The sequence below is a fragment of the Otolemur garnettii genome, unplaced genomic scaffold (assembly GCF_000181295.1).
Source record: "Otolemur garnettii isolate 467f Iridium unplaced genomic scaffold, OtoGar3 scaffold00004, whole genome shotgun sequence".
Lineage (NCBI taxonomy): Eukaryota > Metazoa > Chordata > Mammalia > Primates > Galagidae > Otolemur > Otolemur garnettii.
The window spans coordinates 23,086,315-23,103,219 of record NW_003852399.1 but is presented as its reverse complement, the minus strand read 5'-3'; the positions used below and the strand labels follow the sequence as shown (position 1 = coordinate 23,103,219).

At 29.8% G+C, this 16,905-nt stretch overlaps 1 protein-coding gene across 33 annotated transcripts in view; it reads left to right on the top strand.

Annotated features, from left to right (window-relative positions):
- The window catches only part of RIMS2 (regulating synaptic membrane exocytosis 2), a 597,279-nt gene that overhangs the window by 412,598 nt on the left and 167,776 nt on the right, over nt 1-16,905 (top strand). For 7 of the 33 annotated variants that reach the window (XM_023517348.1, XM_023517353.1, XM_023517343.1 and 4 more), the window contains one exon: nt 10,347-10,379. The exons of 25 other annotated variants lie outside the window; for them this stretch is intronic. In XM_023517348.1, coding sequence (XP_023373116.1) covers nt 10,347-10,379 — 33 coding nt within the window. The remainder of the gene's footprint in view (nt 1-10,346; nt 10,380-16,905) is intronic. One more of the 33 variants, XM_023517373.1, reaches the window with a different exon arrangement.

Genomic DNA, 16,905 nt, shown 5'->3' with positions numbered 1-16,905 from the left:
AAATAACCATATGGCTGACTCCCAAACTTTCTTAAGTTTTTATCTTTTAGGTCACAATATATTTACTGATTTATCTATTTATAATATTTTTCTTCCACTTAAATATAAACTTTATGAAAGTATGGATTTTTTCCTATTTTGTTTCCTGCTATATCCTCAGTATGTAAACATGCTTGGCCTGTAGTAGGTACTGAATATATATGCTTGTTGAATGAATGAATGCTGTATCACACTAGAAATATTCTAGACAATTGTAGATAAGGCAGTTCATTCATATTCATTGAAACTAAGCTGTTACTACCAAATATCTTTATCTTCCTTTATAATATTTTTATTGAAACAATCTCATGGCATATGAATTTTTCTGTCATTTTATGAAGGTACTAAATATGATTAAAATGTATTTGTGAATTTTCTCTTCATGTGTATAAAAATTTCTCTGTGATAATTCCATATAAACATCTTATTCCACCAAAATAAAGTGATGTTTAGTAAAATGTTTATTTCTAAAATATATTAGTATGTTACTTATCAACTAAGATCTTTGTTAAGCCATTTTAATTATCACTTTCTTCATACCTTGGTTCCATTCATTTTATTGAAAATAATTTTGGAATATGCTGGAAGGAAATTTTAGTGTTTTAGATTTTGAAATTTATTTAAAAATTCAAATAATATTACATACCTATATTTTATATATTAGCTGTATATTACATAGTTTATGTGAGAATGTAGGAAAATTTTCTTAAATAAACCTTAGATCCCTGAAATATTTTTAGGTTTTTGTTGTGCACATTATCTAATTATTTCTGATAAGCTTGATTTTTTTTATTTATATTAGAAGTTACATGGGAAGACCAGCAGGAAAAGGTGAATGGTACTATAAGTGATGACAAACCATTACCGAAAAAGAAACACCAGTCCGAGCCAGGTTTGTCAGGGTTTGGAAACCATATGAAAGCATGAGACTACAAGCATTGAATTTCATGCTTTTCAAATGTGTGTGTGCTTGTTGTACCTCAGTTTTTTCTCATGGTGTGGACTTTATAGTATGTAGATCCTATTTAGAGTGGCGAATATTTTAAGTCTTGTTTCTCCAAAATATGCATATTATTAACATATACAAAATAACACAATTATTTTGTTATTGTTAAGATTAGTCTAGCAGGGAAACAAATGACTAACTTAAACTCAAATGGTCATCTGCTTTATATAAATTGATTATTTTGACTCACATTAAAGTACCTTAATAAAGAGATACTTGCTTCTTTACAAAGTACAGTAGGAAATTCAATACTAATCTATTTAAACATTTTCTTTATAGGCTATTCCTATTTTTATCTGCAAGTGCTATTGAGATATTTATACCATATATTGGTAATGATTTATTTACAGCCTCTGGAGCTGTAAAATATTGCCATAAACAAGGAAGAGGGTTAGCATAGTATGTGAATTCAGTAAAAAGTGTTTAAAACATTTTTTAAAAAAGAAAGAATATCTGTAAGCCATTAATTTACCAGTGACTTGAAGTGAAGTGTTTTTGTTTGCATTCCCTTTCTTCTTGTTTTTTGGAGAGATAGGATTACGTAGAAGACAAAAACTTGAGCCAGGAGTAAAAAGAAAAAAAAAGTGTAGAGATAATTAACTGAATAATTATTATTCTTTTTAATTAGCACTTGGTTGAGAAATCACTGAAATTTTTGTTGAAATTTTAACATTCAATTGAGGTTTTACTAATGGTATTTTTACTAAAATTGTCTGTTTCTACAGCAGTAGTGTTAAATATTTTTATGTGGTGAGTTATTTTGTATTAGAGATCTAAAACCTATATTTTAAAATACGTCATTGTAAGAATTAAACCAATTTATTAATAAGTGTTTGTTGTAATCCTGTCATATGCCAGGCATTATGGTTGGTGCTGAGTTTTGGAGGAGACAAGACAGATACAGCAGTTACCCTCAGAAAGCTTGTATGTGGCAAAAGTACATAAATTGAAAAATAATCATATGAATGATTCAGCTGTTAGAAGTCTAATAAGTGCTATTAAGGAAAAGAATAGGGTATGATGAGATAAAAGTATGTTACATAGTAAGTCTGAAGAATGAGGAAAGATGGTCTAATGCAAATGAGTCTGTGAATTATATTTCAGTGAAACTGTACATACAGAAAATTGAATGAAATAAACTGGAATTCACATTGGGAATTTAAATTTATTCATAAAATTGTAAGAAAAATATGTTACATGCTTTTTCAAATCTTCAATTAAGAATAGTTTATTAGGAACATAGTGGTTAATATAATTAAGGAGATTTTTAAAGTAAATTAAGATATAAAATTAATGTTTTATGCTATTATATAACAAAAATTATTACTGTAAAAAAACTCTTGCTATGTAATTGTGTGATATGGTTTATCCTTGGTTATAAACAATTATTTATTTTTTTGTCTTATTTACCATCATGTCTGATACATAGATGATCATGTTCTCTGTAAATAAATGACATTTTATATGAAAATCATGAAACAATACAATATTTAAGAAATATTTTAAAATATCAAAAGTTAAAATTTTAAGCATCTACTTTAAGTATTTCAGTTAGTTTATTCTCACATGTATTATGTACTTTTATTATATCAATTTAATTAGTGTACTTTAATGTCATAGTTTAGAATGTTTATAGATTTTTCTGTTTTGGCAATTGTGTATTTTGCTGAATACTAGGAAAAATGGTCCTGGAAATTCAAACCCTGAATGTCATAAGTAAGTATGCAGTGCACTAAAGCCATAAAAGCAATGTTAAATTTTAGTGTTTTATAAATATATTTCTTTGTTTCTAAAAGGAAAGTAGGATATGTAGAAAATATTCCATATTCTATATGGAGAGAGAAAATAGGAGGAAGGAAAGTAAAGGGATAATCAGGTAGGATGACCACATTTCAACAACATGTTATATGAGCCTAAGCTTTACAGCAGTCATTATCTGTACCATTTTATATTCAAACACATTATGATTTTAATAACTTATCAATTATAATCAGTAGTTAATACATAATTTTTACATGCTGAAGTCTAAGAGATCATCTTCCATTAATTAACAGAGATTCCTCACAAAAAGATTATTGTGTTCGACTTGTGGCATTAGAAAAACTTTTGTGAGGGTTTGAACCCAACCCTGAGATAGATGGAAAGTCAGCTATCTATCAATAGTAATTGCTGTCTTCTGAAAGTCTGTGCAAAAATAATTTATAATACTTGAGAATTTTTCTATTGGGCCATTCTGGGATGTTATTCAGTACAAAAAACACTTAAAATGTTTGTTTTAAATGTAAGATAGTAGAATTAAAGGACTAAATGGCAAGATATAGACTAGAAAATGAGTTAATAAGATTTGCCTAAATTTGAAGTATTATGATTAGTGTGGTTCTTTTTAAAGAAAAATCTTGACATTTCTGAGCTAAGCTGTCTTGATATAATTATCAGCAAAAGGAGTGATTTTCTTTCAGTCCTCTGACTTAATTGACAGCGGTATAGATTGGAGATTCTTGGGAAGTATAATGATATCTATCTTATTAATATCTTTGGTCTGAGCATAAAATATTAAAATCGCACATATAATTTTAAACCTCAGACTTTACAAATAAGGTTTAAAATAAGTAACTTAATGTCTTCCTTCAATAGATGTGGATTAGATTTTTTTTAGGCCTTAAAGTTAACAGAACATTTTTAGTGTAGATCAAGGATACACGAGTGTGGGTAGTCCGTTGTTTATTTTTTTTAAATCAACAATCTGATTTCAGAAAAGAACATTGTGATCTTTAATACTCAGTATTATTAACCACTTAAAACAGCTTTAAACTACTAAATTTTATAGTTTTTACTTTGTGAGTTAATTTATTTCTATGGTAATTACAAATGCATATAAAAAAGTGCTTGTTTCCACATAAAATAATTTAGTCTTATATTTTATTTATCACACAAAAAAGTGGTGGGAATGCTATCTTAAATTTGAAATTCTTCAAAACTAGTCTTGGAAAGACCAATGTTAGACTTAAATAGTTCAGAATTTACTTGAAGATAAAATTTTAAGTGATTTCTGGTATGTTTGATAAATTAATACTACTCATAAAATGATTATGATCCTTTATTTGCTATTTAGTAAATGTAAGCTGTGTCATATCTAGGAAAATCTTTAATTGACTTCACTAACCTTATTGCAATTACTCTGAAACCGTGACAGTGCACATACCTTATTGTATCTTATGTGGAAAATAAGTCTGCGGATTTTTAGCAAAAGTGAGGGCAGTGAAACACCGCTAGTATACTATGTATTTAGACAATATTTTGAAAATTGTAAACGTTCAGAGTAACAAGTTCTTTTTTACTACTTACTACAACTTACTGATGTGTATATAAGCCTCTGCTTTTAACATTATACAAATTATTTATTTAATGTATTAACCTTTGACCTTTTTTCCAATGTGGACATTTCCATATTGTATTTTTTAGGAATTTGTAATTATGGTGGAAGTAGGGATTTTTCTTTTTTAGTTTTATTTTTGGAATTATGTTTTCTAAAATTTATTTTTTAAGGAAGAGTAAATATTTGATGATGTATTTTATTAGTGAATTTTGTACTGAAAAACTTTTCTTGAGGATTTTCTTATTTTATACTTTTGTTTGCTTTTACTGTTGAATATTTTGAAGTTCATTAAAAGTAGAAACAATATATTTTAATCTAAAGTAGCATTCTAAAGCAATCTTATTAACTGCTAGTTTAAGCTGTGTAATCTAAAAAAAGAAATCAGGATTGTATTTTGGTCATTATTAGCATCTTTATAATTTCTGATTCTCTCTGGATTGTTGTGGAATGAGTGAATTTTATTCTTAATGGAAAAAAGTGACATAAGACAAATAAATGTTTCCTATTACATATATCAACTGATAGAACTTTGGAATTAAATACTACTACTTTTATTCTTTGATAAGCATGTTCTCTTGAAGACAAAGTAAAATTTCATGATGTGTGAACTTAGTTGGTCATTTTAAGGTGGTTCACTTTCCTCTGAACATACAGATAAATTGATAAGGCCAAACTTGTTCTTCAGTAACTTATCATTTTTATGATAAATAGCATGATATTTTTTGTAAATAAATTATTTTAAACTCTCTCTGTAAAACTTCTGCGGTTTTCCCCCTGCATTGAGAATTGGATTACCTTTCAGATTTCAAAGAAAGAGAAATAACAGCACAGCATAAAATAAAAAAGAAAACATGTAAAAGATAACCTTTTTGTGTAAGCTAAGTGAATTTTTAAAAATAACACAATATTTTCAAATATTGAAATTTGACAGAAGTTATCGAGGTAGAAATTATTGTAACTATTCAGTATTTTGTGGGGCTGACATAATTATGGGAAATAATTAATTCAGAAATAGTACAAATCATTTGGACTGAGGGATTTTTCAAAAAGGTTTGAAAAATCTTTCCCAAATTTTTCTTGAAACATGAAACTGGTTGAATATTTTGCTTTTATAATTACATACTGGAAACAAGTGATCAACTGATAGAACTTTGGAATTAAATAGTACTAATACCTTTATTCTTTGGTAACAAGCATTGTAATAAAGCTTTGAAAGCAAGCTTTAGAATTAAGCTCTATTCTGACCTTTATATCACAGAAGGCATCCCACTAACTAGATACTTATTTAGGCTTCTTTTTTGAAAGCTGTCTCTCCTTCCCCCAAAGGAAACATTCTAAGATTCTTTGACCTTTAATAAGCTTGAACTCTGTGCTCAGCTTTTAATTACACTTCAATTCTAATATACACTTAAAATCCTCAGGTTTCTGTTTCATTGTGTCAGGAAACTTGTTAACATAATGCTTAAAACCTAACATATGAGACATGTTACTTGAGTACAATTAAATGATAACAGGGTCAAGTATAAGCCTATTGTCAATGGTGATAAGTGACAACGGTAGCCATCCAACAATATTTCAAATATGTATCACACACTCTTGATGTGAAAATGCATTTGTGGGTAAACAGGCTCCACATGTTTGCTAAAGTTGACTACAACACATTTCTGTTTGAACTTGAGGTATGCAGTCAGTCGAAATATAATAATAGTTGAAACATTACACTAGCAAAGGAAGAATCAAGGGTTTGTACAGAATTTTGCATGAAATCTAACATTATATTCATTTTCATGAGCTTTTTATCAAATATGTTTAATGAAAATTATTTTATACACACACACGTACATATACAGTTAAAAATAATGATGTTTTAATCAGTGATGGATGTATTTACAACAGTGTTCCCATAAGGTAATACCATATTTTTACTGTATCTTTTCTATGTTCAGATATGTTTAGATGCACAAATGCTTGGTATTGTATTATAGTTGCCTACAGTATTCAGTATAGTAACATGTTGTATAGGTTTGTAGCCCAGGAGCAATAGACTATCTTATACACATATAGCCTAGGTATATGATAGTCTATACCAGGCATCCTCAAACTACGGCTCACGGGCCACATGCAACCTGCCTAGGACATTTATCCAGCCTGCAGGGTGTTTTTGGCTGCTGCTGCCTGTCCTGCTTAGTAGCGGACTGGTCCTGAGGCCTGCAGTCCGGCCCTCCAACGGTCTGAGGGACAGTGAGCTGGCCCCCTGTTTAAAAAGTTTGAGGACCCCTGGTCTATACCATCTAGGTTTGTGTGAGTATACTCTGTGATTATCACATAATAACAAAATTGCCTAATGACACATGTTTCAGATCCTGTCCCTGTTGTTAAAAAATGTATGACTGTGTATCTTCAATAGATTTTTTTTTTAATTTTGAAAACCAAAATACAGACAGTTTTTATGTGTGTATGTGTAGTATTATTTTGCTTGATTAAATTCCCATTCTTTTTAATGTATGCAACATGATGGTACCTTAAATTTTAAAATATTTGTTGAAAAATAATTCACCATAGGTTACGAAATGATGCTGATGGGTTTATTCATTATATTTTATGAATATCTTTTATTTCAGGATAATTTCTAAAAGTATTTTGTATCAAGGAATGAACACAAATATACTGTACTTTTTTTTTTTTTTAACAAAGTCTTTATATATTCTAAGTCATTTTGAAATAAGATCCAGCTATAATTGTGACACTACTGGGCACTTAAAAGAGAGTATACTTTTACTATTCTTAATCACTCTTATGTGGCTATTGATTAAATGAAATATCTGCTTTATTGGTTATAGAAGAGTCTGATACCTAGTTATTGGTTAAATGAAAGAGAAAGAATTCTCACGAGAGCTCTACATTAACAGCACTAAAAGGTAAAATAGGGGTGGTGCCTGTGGCTCAAAGGAGTAGGGCACTGGCCCCATATACCGGAGGTGGTGGGTTCAAACCCAGTCCTGGCCAAAAACTGCAATAAAGAAAAGAAACCTGTTTAAAAAATAAATAAATAAATAAAAATAAAAGATAAAATATTTGTGGCATTGAAGTGATTAAGGAAAGGTAGAAAGATGAGAATAGTACATGGGTTGCTCTTAGCTTTAAGTCTGTTACTAATTATGATACTACATGCAAATAAGAATAGCATGCTACCATGTATGTTAGACATGGGATAGGTTGATTATGAGTTTCAAGGAGACTGTTATAAAGTAAATAATACATAATAAAAGCAACCAAAAGAAAGGTAAGAAAGCCAAAAACAAATTTTAAATACATTTGATACGAGTGTAATTATACATTAAGATTTTTTGAATTGCATGAATATTCTATCTGGTAATAACAGTTATGTGTTTTTACATAAGCTTAGTTTAACTTATTTATTATTACATAACATAAATAATGGAAAATGATTTGACACTTTTAGTAATGAGGTCATTATCAAAATATTTTATTTTTACCCCCTTATGGGTAATATAAGTTTTATATTATTTTCTAAAAATTTTTTTAAAGTATTGATGCTAAGATAAGTGTTACCAGTCTTTGTAAAAGTAAAAACATTGGTGAATTGGTTGACAATCGTAGAATGTGCCACTTTTAAAAAACGTCTCTAATTAAATACTACATAATAAAATATCCAGTTCAAGCATCACTATGAAAGACATTTTTGTTTCCTCCTTGTTTGACTTTTATTTCGCATGTTTTTATTGGGTTGTATAGCATCTAGTAGAAAGAAATTTGACCGGGTAATCAAGAGAGCTCTGTTCTATTTCTGGCTCTGCCACTGTACTTGTTTTATGACATTGGGTAAGTCACTTGAACTCTACGTGCCTCCGTTATTGACTAAAATAAGTGAATGAATGAGTTGAGAAGACTTTTTTAATGTTTTGAATCCACATAATGTGAAAAGCATTGCATCAATGCCATATAAAGTAATCCAGGATATAGAAAATACTAGGCAGAGAAAGAAGCTTCATTTATTTAGTTTTTTATTTTCAACAAAATAATAAAAAATTTTTCCTTAGAGATGGAATATATGTAAATGATTATTTCATCCACTTCCTAACAATTTTATTTTAACATTGTAAGGAAACTATTTGGTAATACAGTAAATGTGTGTCTAGGAAAACTGTGCAAGACATGATGCAAAAATAATAATGTAAGACATGATGAAATTCAGTATTGGCCTATGTTATTAACATACTTGTGATTTTCTGACTTTACCCTATTTGAGAACTTGGTGGATTAAAGATGGAAAAGAAAATATGGGATATGTCATTTTAATGTGTACTAGTACATTTCAGAAGGATATGAAGATATTTTGTAGTGGTCAGTCCCATTAGCAGTCTGGTTTATAATTTAATTACGATGTCATTTAATGTCTGATTTTTAATAGGTGAAAAAATGTGTTCATATAAATAAAAATGACATTCAAGTTTCAAAATGTGTCATTTTTCCATTTATCTATAATTCATACTAAAATTTTTCCTTTTTTTCTAAAAATAATTATTTTGGTCAAGTTAGCACTTTCTAATGGAAAGTTTTTATTTTCTCATTATTCATAATTCATAATTCATGAATTCAAAATTCATAATTTTGTTATAGGAAATAATTCTTCCAAGAGCTATAATTTCAATATATTGATTATTTTGGTCAAGTTAGCACTTTCTAATGGAAAGTTTTTATTTTCTCATAATTCATAATTCATGAATTCAAAATTCATAATTTTGTTATAGGAAATAATTCTTCCAAGAGCTATAATTTCAATATATTGATATTCTAAGTATATTTTGGTATAATATAGTTTACTATAAATCACTCAAAAACCATAATTACAACTATTGCAGAACTAATCATTATATTTAAGAATTTCATCGTATCTAATTTAAACCTAAGTGGATACTTAAAATAGAAAATTTTGGTTTTGTTCATCTGTGTCAATCGTACTAACAATAATACACTAATATCTTTGGAAAAAATGTTTTCTTAAAATACAGAGTTTAGGAGATATTTTCAAGCTTTCAAGTTACTGTATAAGATGTCATTTGAACTTTTCCACTATTATTGGGGAAAGAAATATTTCATATACCATTATCTATTATAGTAGATGTTGGATTTTGGTGGATACATTTGATTAGAATTTTGATTATCTCTAGTGTGTTATTTGTAGGGATCTACTGAATAAATAGTTATTATGAGGGAATGTGATCAAAGGAAATTTGTCTATACTGAAGGTTAACTTGAATTTTTAACATTGAAATAAAGCCATATTTCAGCTACTCTTCTTATAATGAGATGTATTATGTTTATTACTCCATAGTATTTTTATGATAATATATTGCTGTCCTGAAGTAATTCAGTGATTGGCCTGATGGCCATACTTTATTTTCATATATGCACTGGTTAATTGGCAAAGCATACTGTTTTTATTGCTCCTTTAATGATAATTCAATTAAACTCTTTCTCTTTTCTTAGATAATTAAAAATTCTCAAACATTTCTGCTGATTTTAAATTGACTCCATAATGTCTCAAACAATGTGGTCATACAAGTAACATTGATATTACTAATGATATCTTTCTTCAGCATTGGAGTTCATAATTGGCTGTACATAAATAATTATAACCTTTTGAATTCTCTTTATTTCTACACTAACTTTGTTATTCTGATTTCTGCTAACCTACAGTAACTAATTAATTTGCCATCAGTTCTAATGTATTCTTTTTTTATGGTATGAATTTGATTATGTCTTCCCTATGACTGTACACAGGATTCTTTCTCAAAATGATTTGAGGCCCTTTCCTTCACTATCACTTCTTAACCTTTTGAGTACATCCACTCACACCCATCTCCTTTGTCTATGTCTGTCCCTTACACGATGTGATCACAGAAGAAGCGGATGCTACAAGGAGAAGATATGCAGGTCTGTCTCTTCTACTGCTTTTCTTTGTTATGATTTCATTTATCTAACTTGTTCTGGAAATTTTTACCATTTTTTACTCATTTCATAACTTTTCATTCTTCTTTAACAAAATACAACATCTTAAAAGCATTTTCAAGATATTTGTATACCAGTATTCAACTTTTAACTGCACCGATTAGCTAGATAAAAATTAATTGATTAATTTTTATGTAATATGTATACATATGTAATTTTTTCATAACTGGATAATTAACTGAAAATTATCTAGTCAGCTAGATTAAATTAACTAATCATAATTTGCTTTCAAACTTATTTTATATTTAAAACTATTTTCAGGTTTTTCTTTTAACATAATTCCTAAAGTATTTTATTTCTAACATGAGTTCAGTGATGTTCTAGAGACTATGGAGACTACCAAAGCCCTAATTCATACCCTAAAGAAGCTATCAGTATCACTGAGGAGTTAAGAGATATGGGTACACACTATGTACATGAGCCAATACAGATGATTCTAACAATATGTTCTATACAGCTATAAAGGGAAATAAAATTTCTCTTTTAGTTAGAAAAGACTCCATGGAAGAAGTAACATTTGAGCTGAAACTTGTGCATTCGTTCAACACACATTTATTAAAACACATGTGGTATTGTTCTAGGTGCTGGAAATAACAGAACATACCAAATAGATCCCTATCCTTGCAGACTTTTTCTAGTATGAGTCTAACAAATAAATCCAAGAATTAATTACAAACACCATGAGATAATTCTTTTGCTATATATAGAAACCAGTGGAATTAAAAAAAAATGGTGTGATCTTTTTCACACAGGAAAGATAAATATTAATTTAAGAAAGTCTTCATACAAGAGTTGAGTAAAAGTTAGAAAAATGTTAGTCTCTGGTGTAGAGAGCATTTCAGGCAGAAGAAGCAATATGGCCAATGGCTTCAAACAAGTTTAAGCAAAAGTAAGCAGAGACCATATTTATGAAAGCTGTACAGGTTATTGAAGCATATAAAGCAAAAGAGTAGGTCAGATACTTGTTTCTAGGAAAATTACTTTGGCAGCTATATAAAAGACTGAAGTGATGTAAGAAAAAAGATCATTTATGAACATTATGTATTAAATCAATTAAGAAATAATGGTCTGAATTAAGATATCAATAGAGACAATCAATACATGAGAAGTTACTTAAAGATATAAAATCTGCAAGTTTTAGTTACCATTTAGATATTATTGATGCAGGAAGAGGAGGAATAAGATAATCACAGCTGATTGAAATATTTAGATAGGTGGTGGTACATTTTATCAGGATAAGGAATATAGATGTTACAAGAATGTACAAGTTTTAGGTAAAAGGTGGAATTCATGTGGGGGATGAGTTGAGTTTAATCTTCCTTTGAAATAATCAAGTATAAATAACTAGTGGAGGTGATTGGATACATGGAACTCAGGAGCAAAGTCTGGGCCAGAGTCTTATATAAAGGTGGAATATCTGCATTCAGGGGATTCCATTGGAATAAGTGGAATTTCTAGTAGCATATGAATAATAAGAAGAGAGCCAAGCATCAAATTTTGGGGATCACTAACATTTATTTATATTATAAAGGGTAGGTAAAAGAACAAAAGCCAGAAAACTAACTTGAAAAGAATTATTTAAATACAGTAGGGTATCTATGAAAGAAGAGAATTCAAGAAAGTAGTACATTTCAACAAAGGGTGTGGTCAACAGAGGCAGATTCCAGAGAAAGACAAATATGTTGTTAAATGATAAAACTATTCACTAATGATCTTTACCTGATTGATTTCAGGAAAGTTGTTGGAGTGAAAGATAAATTGAAGAGAAGGGAAGGGAGAGTGAAAAAAAAAAAAAGGTAGTAAGTGTGAACTAGGCTTCCCGATGGCATGGGAAATTCATAAAATTAATAGTAGGTACCATGGGGGATGAGAGAGGGTATTCACCAAAGATATCTAAAACATAGTGGTTAATAGTTTAGCTAAGTGAAGACTCTAAAATTATGATGACATTGGTTATCTAACGTTGTGTGCTTCCATCATTGAGACACTTATGATGCAATTGCTTGGATCCAACATTGGTAATATATGGGCAAGTATAGTAGAAAATAAGGATGTTGAGGGTGAAGTGATTGAAGTAATGTTCAAATGGATGGGGGAGATATAGTCATATTAAATCATGTTGTCATGTTAAATCATGCAGAATTTTCATTAAATTGGGAGAGAAAGTTCAATGAAAGAACTGGAATTTGTGGCGATAACTAAGGCACTGAAAACAAATTGATATTATTAGAGATTGATTTAATGATGTTTATTTTCAGATGTTGGACAATTGCAAATAAGTTTTTAGACCTAGGGGTGGGTTTCCAATATGTATCATGGATTACAGTTGGTAATGAAAGGAAAGCAACAAACTTTGATTCTAGACTTTTTATATAGACATTGAAGTTATTGAAGGCCTAAGCTCAACAGCAAATGAAGAAAATTGCCTGGAATGTAAATGATAGCATTAAGGGAGAATAATGATAGAACATTATCATTATTACTATTATGTTCATGATGAACATAATAGAAGTAGATTTATGTTAGATTAGAAAAGTACACATGTAGAAGAAGCAATGCACACCTAGAAGAATGCTGATTTCTTCTGGGCTCCTGTAGTATACGTATAAAGTATAGGATTTTGGACAGCTTTCCCTCAGAATGTTTCTGAGTATCATAGTATTCTTGTTGAATCAACATTCTATTTAGGATAAGAGAGGAAATAAACACTTTCTGATTGAGTTTGAGGATATACTGCATTTAAATAAATGAGTCCACAGTGGAAAAGATAGGATGTCTCTAAGCAGTGCAGGAGGAATAAGAGAAAGAAGCTTGGGGTAGATAGCCTTAATAGTACAGGCTGAAAAATGTTAAGAAAAGAATGAGTGCTGGGGGAAAAAGGAATGAACCTTAGAGAGGTGTAAGAAAATTTAGAAGTGCAACTTAGACTGAGCAAAAAGTCATCCACAAAGACAGAGGAAAAAGACTTGGTTGAGAGAGTTTAAAGATTCTGAAGAGAAGATTAACAATGGAAACAACATTTCTTACAAAAAAATACGTGGTATATAGGACATATGTGAGATGTTTAAATTTATGGAGCAAAAGGGAATGTTTTATTGTCTTCAGATAGTAAGTTCTAAAGTACTTCACATCGTTAACATAATTTAAGGTCTTTCTTAGAATGAACTTTTTATTTTTTATTAAATCATAAACACATAGATCATGTATACATTAATGCATTTATGGGGTACAATGTGCTGATTTCATATAGAATTAGGAGCGTTTACATCACACTGATTAGTATATACCTCGTCTCATTTACTTATTGTGTTAAGACATTTATACTCTGTACTTAATAGATCCAACATATACCCTTGCATTATCTTAAACTACAATTATAGCTATAGACCATCATACCTCTTTTCTTTCTGGGTGTGGAGAAGCTGAAATCTGAGCTTTCTGAATTTCTCTTATGGACCCCTAATAATATAAGTGGGGCCATGGTCTATATTAACCAGCATTGCATTTAGGAGTCCACAAACTCACTTAAGCCAAGGGAGGAGGACTAAGGCATTGTGTTCCAAAGAAAAAAGAGTAAAGAGAGAATAACAGGGAAGGTAATTAGAAAATGTTTGCAGAAAAAGGAAATCATTTTAGAAAAGAAGGCAGTAAATTTTGTGATATACAATTCAAAATTAATTTAACCTTTTTAATAAAAGCTGAAGTTAAGGCTTTTCAAAAACTGTGGTGTGTGACAAATAAAAGGTAATATCTCTATTAACCTGTCATTCACATCTCTAATGAATGTGCAACTTGATTATTTTTCTTCATCAACACTGTTTATTAATATTTCAACCAAAAATATGATGGAAAAATAATTTTATAAGTCTAATCATTTCCCTGACAAAATGTGTTTTATGTTTTAAGCCACAATTACATAGGACTTTCAGTTGTATTACTAGGTCAGAGTACAATCACTGCCACAGAATTCTGCATAATAAATGGAGGAATGGAAGTGATTATAAATTTTGAAGCAGCAAAAATTATTGATTTAGCACTTGGAAATCTTAATAAAGTTTCTTTTAAATGAAAAGTAGCCTATTTTATTAGGGTATATTGTACTTCTTACTCTTATAAAGAGTTTAACATGCTAATTAATTTGGGGGGTAATTATTAAATAAGTCTAATACAAAGAAGATTTAAAAAATACTACTTGGTAAGTTACATAGGACAACTTCTGCACATCATGTTTCTAAATTCAAGTTCCAACTACACAAATTTGTAGAATTACGTGAAGTACTGGTCTTGGGTATCTGACAATCTTAGTGCATGTGTAACATATCAGTTTTATATCAGTTTTATTCATGAGGACATAAAAGATGTTTTGTCAGTCGTACTTATCACCATTTCCATAGATCATTATCATTATGATATTTGTGATTATTATGTTAAATAATTAGTGAATTATCATTAATAGTTGGTTCTATGCTACTTCAGTGGTTTTAGAAAACATGTAAAAAAATTACTACTTTAGATTGGTCCATTGGTCTACCGTATACTGATTCTAATTTGAAAAGTTCAACAATTCAAGTTGAATGGATTTCAAATACTTAATAAAAATACAATAAGTACCATTTTGTGTTGTAATTATAATACTTAATAAAATAATTACTTCATTTCCTTTTGGAGTTACCTAGGGGAACTTTTTCAAAATTAATACAATTACAATATATTTTTTTGTTTTAGTTTTCTGACTATTCTGAATGTTACCCATTGGTATGTATTTGAGCTGCTGTAACAGAATATCATAAGCTGAGAGCTAATAAACAATCAAAATGTATTTTTTTGGAATTCTGGAGACTGGGAAGTATAAACTCTAGGCACAGCCAGATTCTATGTGTGTGGTTGTTGGGGGCGGGGCATGTTCTAATTCGTAGAAACCCATCTTTTGTGTCTTCATATGTGAGGTGAGCAGTAGGTCTCTCCTGGGCCTCTTTTATCAGGGCACTAGTCCTGCACTAATCCTCACCTTGGTAGTTAAGATTTCAACATACAAATTTTAGGGGAACACAAACATTCAAATTATAGCATATATCATTCAAAATTGCACTTTTATTCTTGTCAGATTTGATTGGCATATTAGCAATAAAAAATACATTAATAAGAGTGTTAAATAATAGGGAAAATGCTAAACAAATTATTTAAAATGTAGCTTTTAGAATGAACAATTTTATTCAGGCTCATGTCTGTAATTCTACCACTTTGGGAGGCTGAGATGGGAGTACTTCTCGAAGCCAGGAGTTTGAGACCAGCCTGTGCAAGAGTGAGATCCTGTCTCTATAAAAAAAATAGGAAAATTAACCACATTAGCTAATAGAAAAAATAGGAAAATTAGCCACATTAGCTAATACAGCCAAATTAGCTGTAGCCCCAGCTGTTCAGAAGGATGAGGCAGAAGCATCACTGGAGCCCAACAGTTAGAGGCTGCAGTGAGCTACAATGACACCCAGGATACAGAGCACAACCCTATCAAAAAAAAAAAAAAATTCACATGGAAATTAGAAACACCTATTTCTTTTTACTTAGAAAGAAATTGAAAGTAATATCTGTACAGAACTTGTTACAAAGTTTTATCCATCCAAGAATTTGATCGTATCCAAGAATCCTAGGTGTTTTTAAAATAGCAGCTGTTCCCTGATTCATTTCTCCCAGTCTCAATTCCCAGTTGTCCCAAATTCAACCTACTTTATTCATTCTCCTGCCTGATCTGTCACCTGCTTATAATATAGAATCACTTAACACCTCTAACATCTTAACACATTATTGACTGGCAGTTGTACACAGAAACTATCCACGTTTCCAGGTAACTCATGACCAGTGAGCAACTATCATCAGTTAACTCAGATTATGCCAAAAGGTTATTTTTCAGACAAATATACTTATTTACTCTTATAATTTATGTTGGTTATTAGTAAAATCAGGTTTTGCAATAGGATTTTGACTCTAAAATTAATGCATTGGTAATCTATAAAGAATGAATTAGTAAGAACTTTGGGTAATTCAATTCTCATTTCTGAGATAGTTTAAAATTTTTAAAAATTTATTTTAAGAGAACTGAACATCGGACTATACTTATTGACCACTGTGGTTGTTCATCTGTAACACCGAAAACATGATAAATTTTTGCATTTTAAATTTTTTAAAAAATCAATGCTTCTGGTAAAGGACAATAAAACAAGAAATATTTTATACTCTGCTGCCTTATTAAAAGGCATGTTGTTAGAGCAGTAAAGTATGAAATTTGAAGGCCTATGTGATCTCAGACAAGTTTCTTATTTTCTCCAAGGGTTGATAGTTTGTGTGTGTGCATGTGTGTATGTTTATACTTTTATTTTATTTTATTTTTTTTTTTTGAGACAGAGCCTCAAGCTGTCCCCCTGGGTAGAGTGCCGTGGCATTACAGCTCATAGCA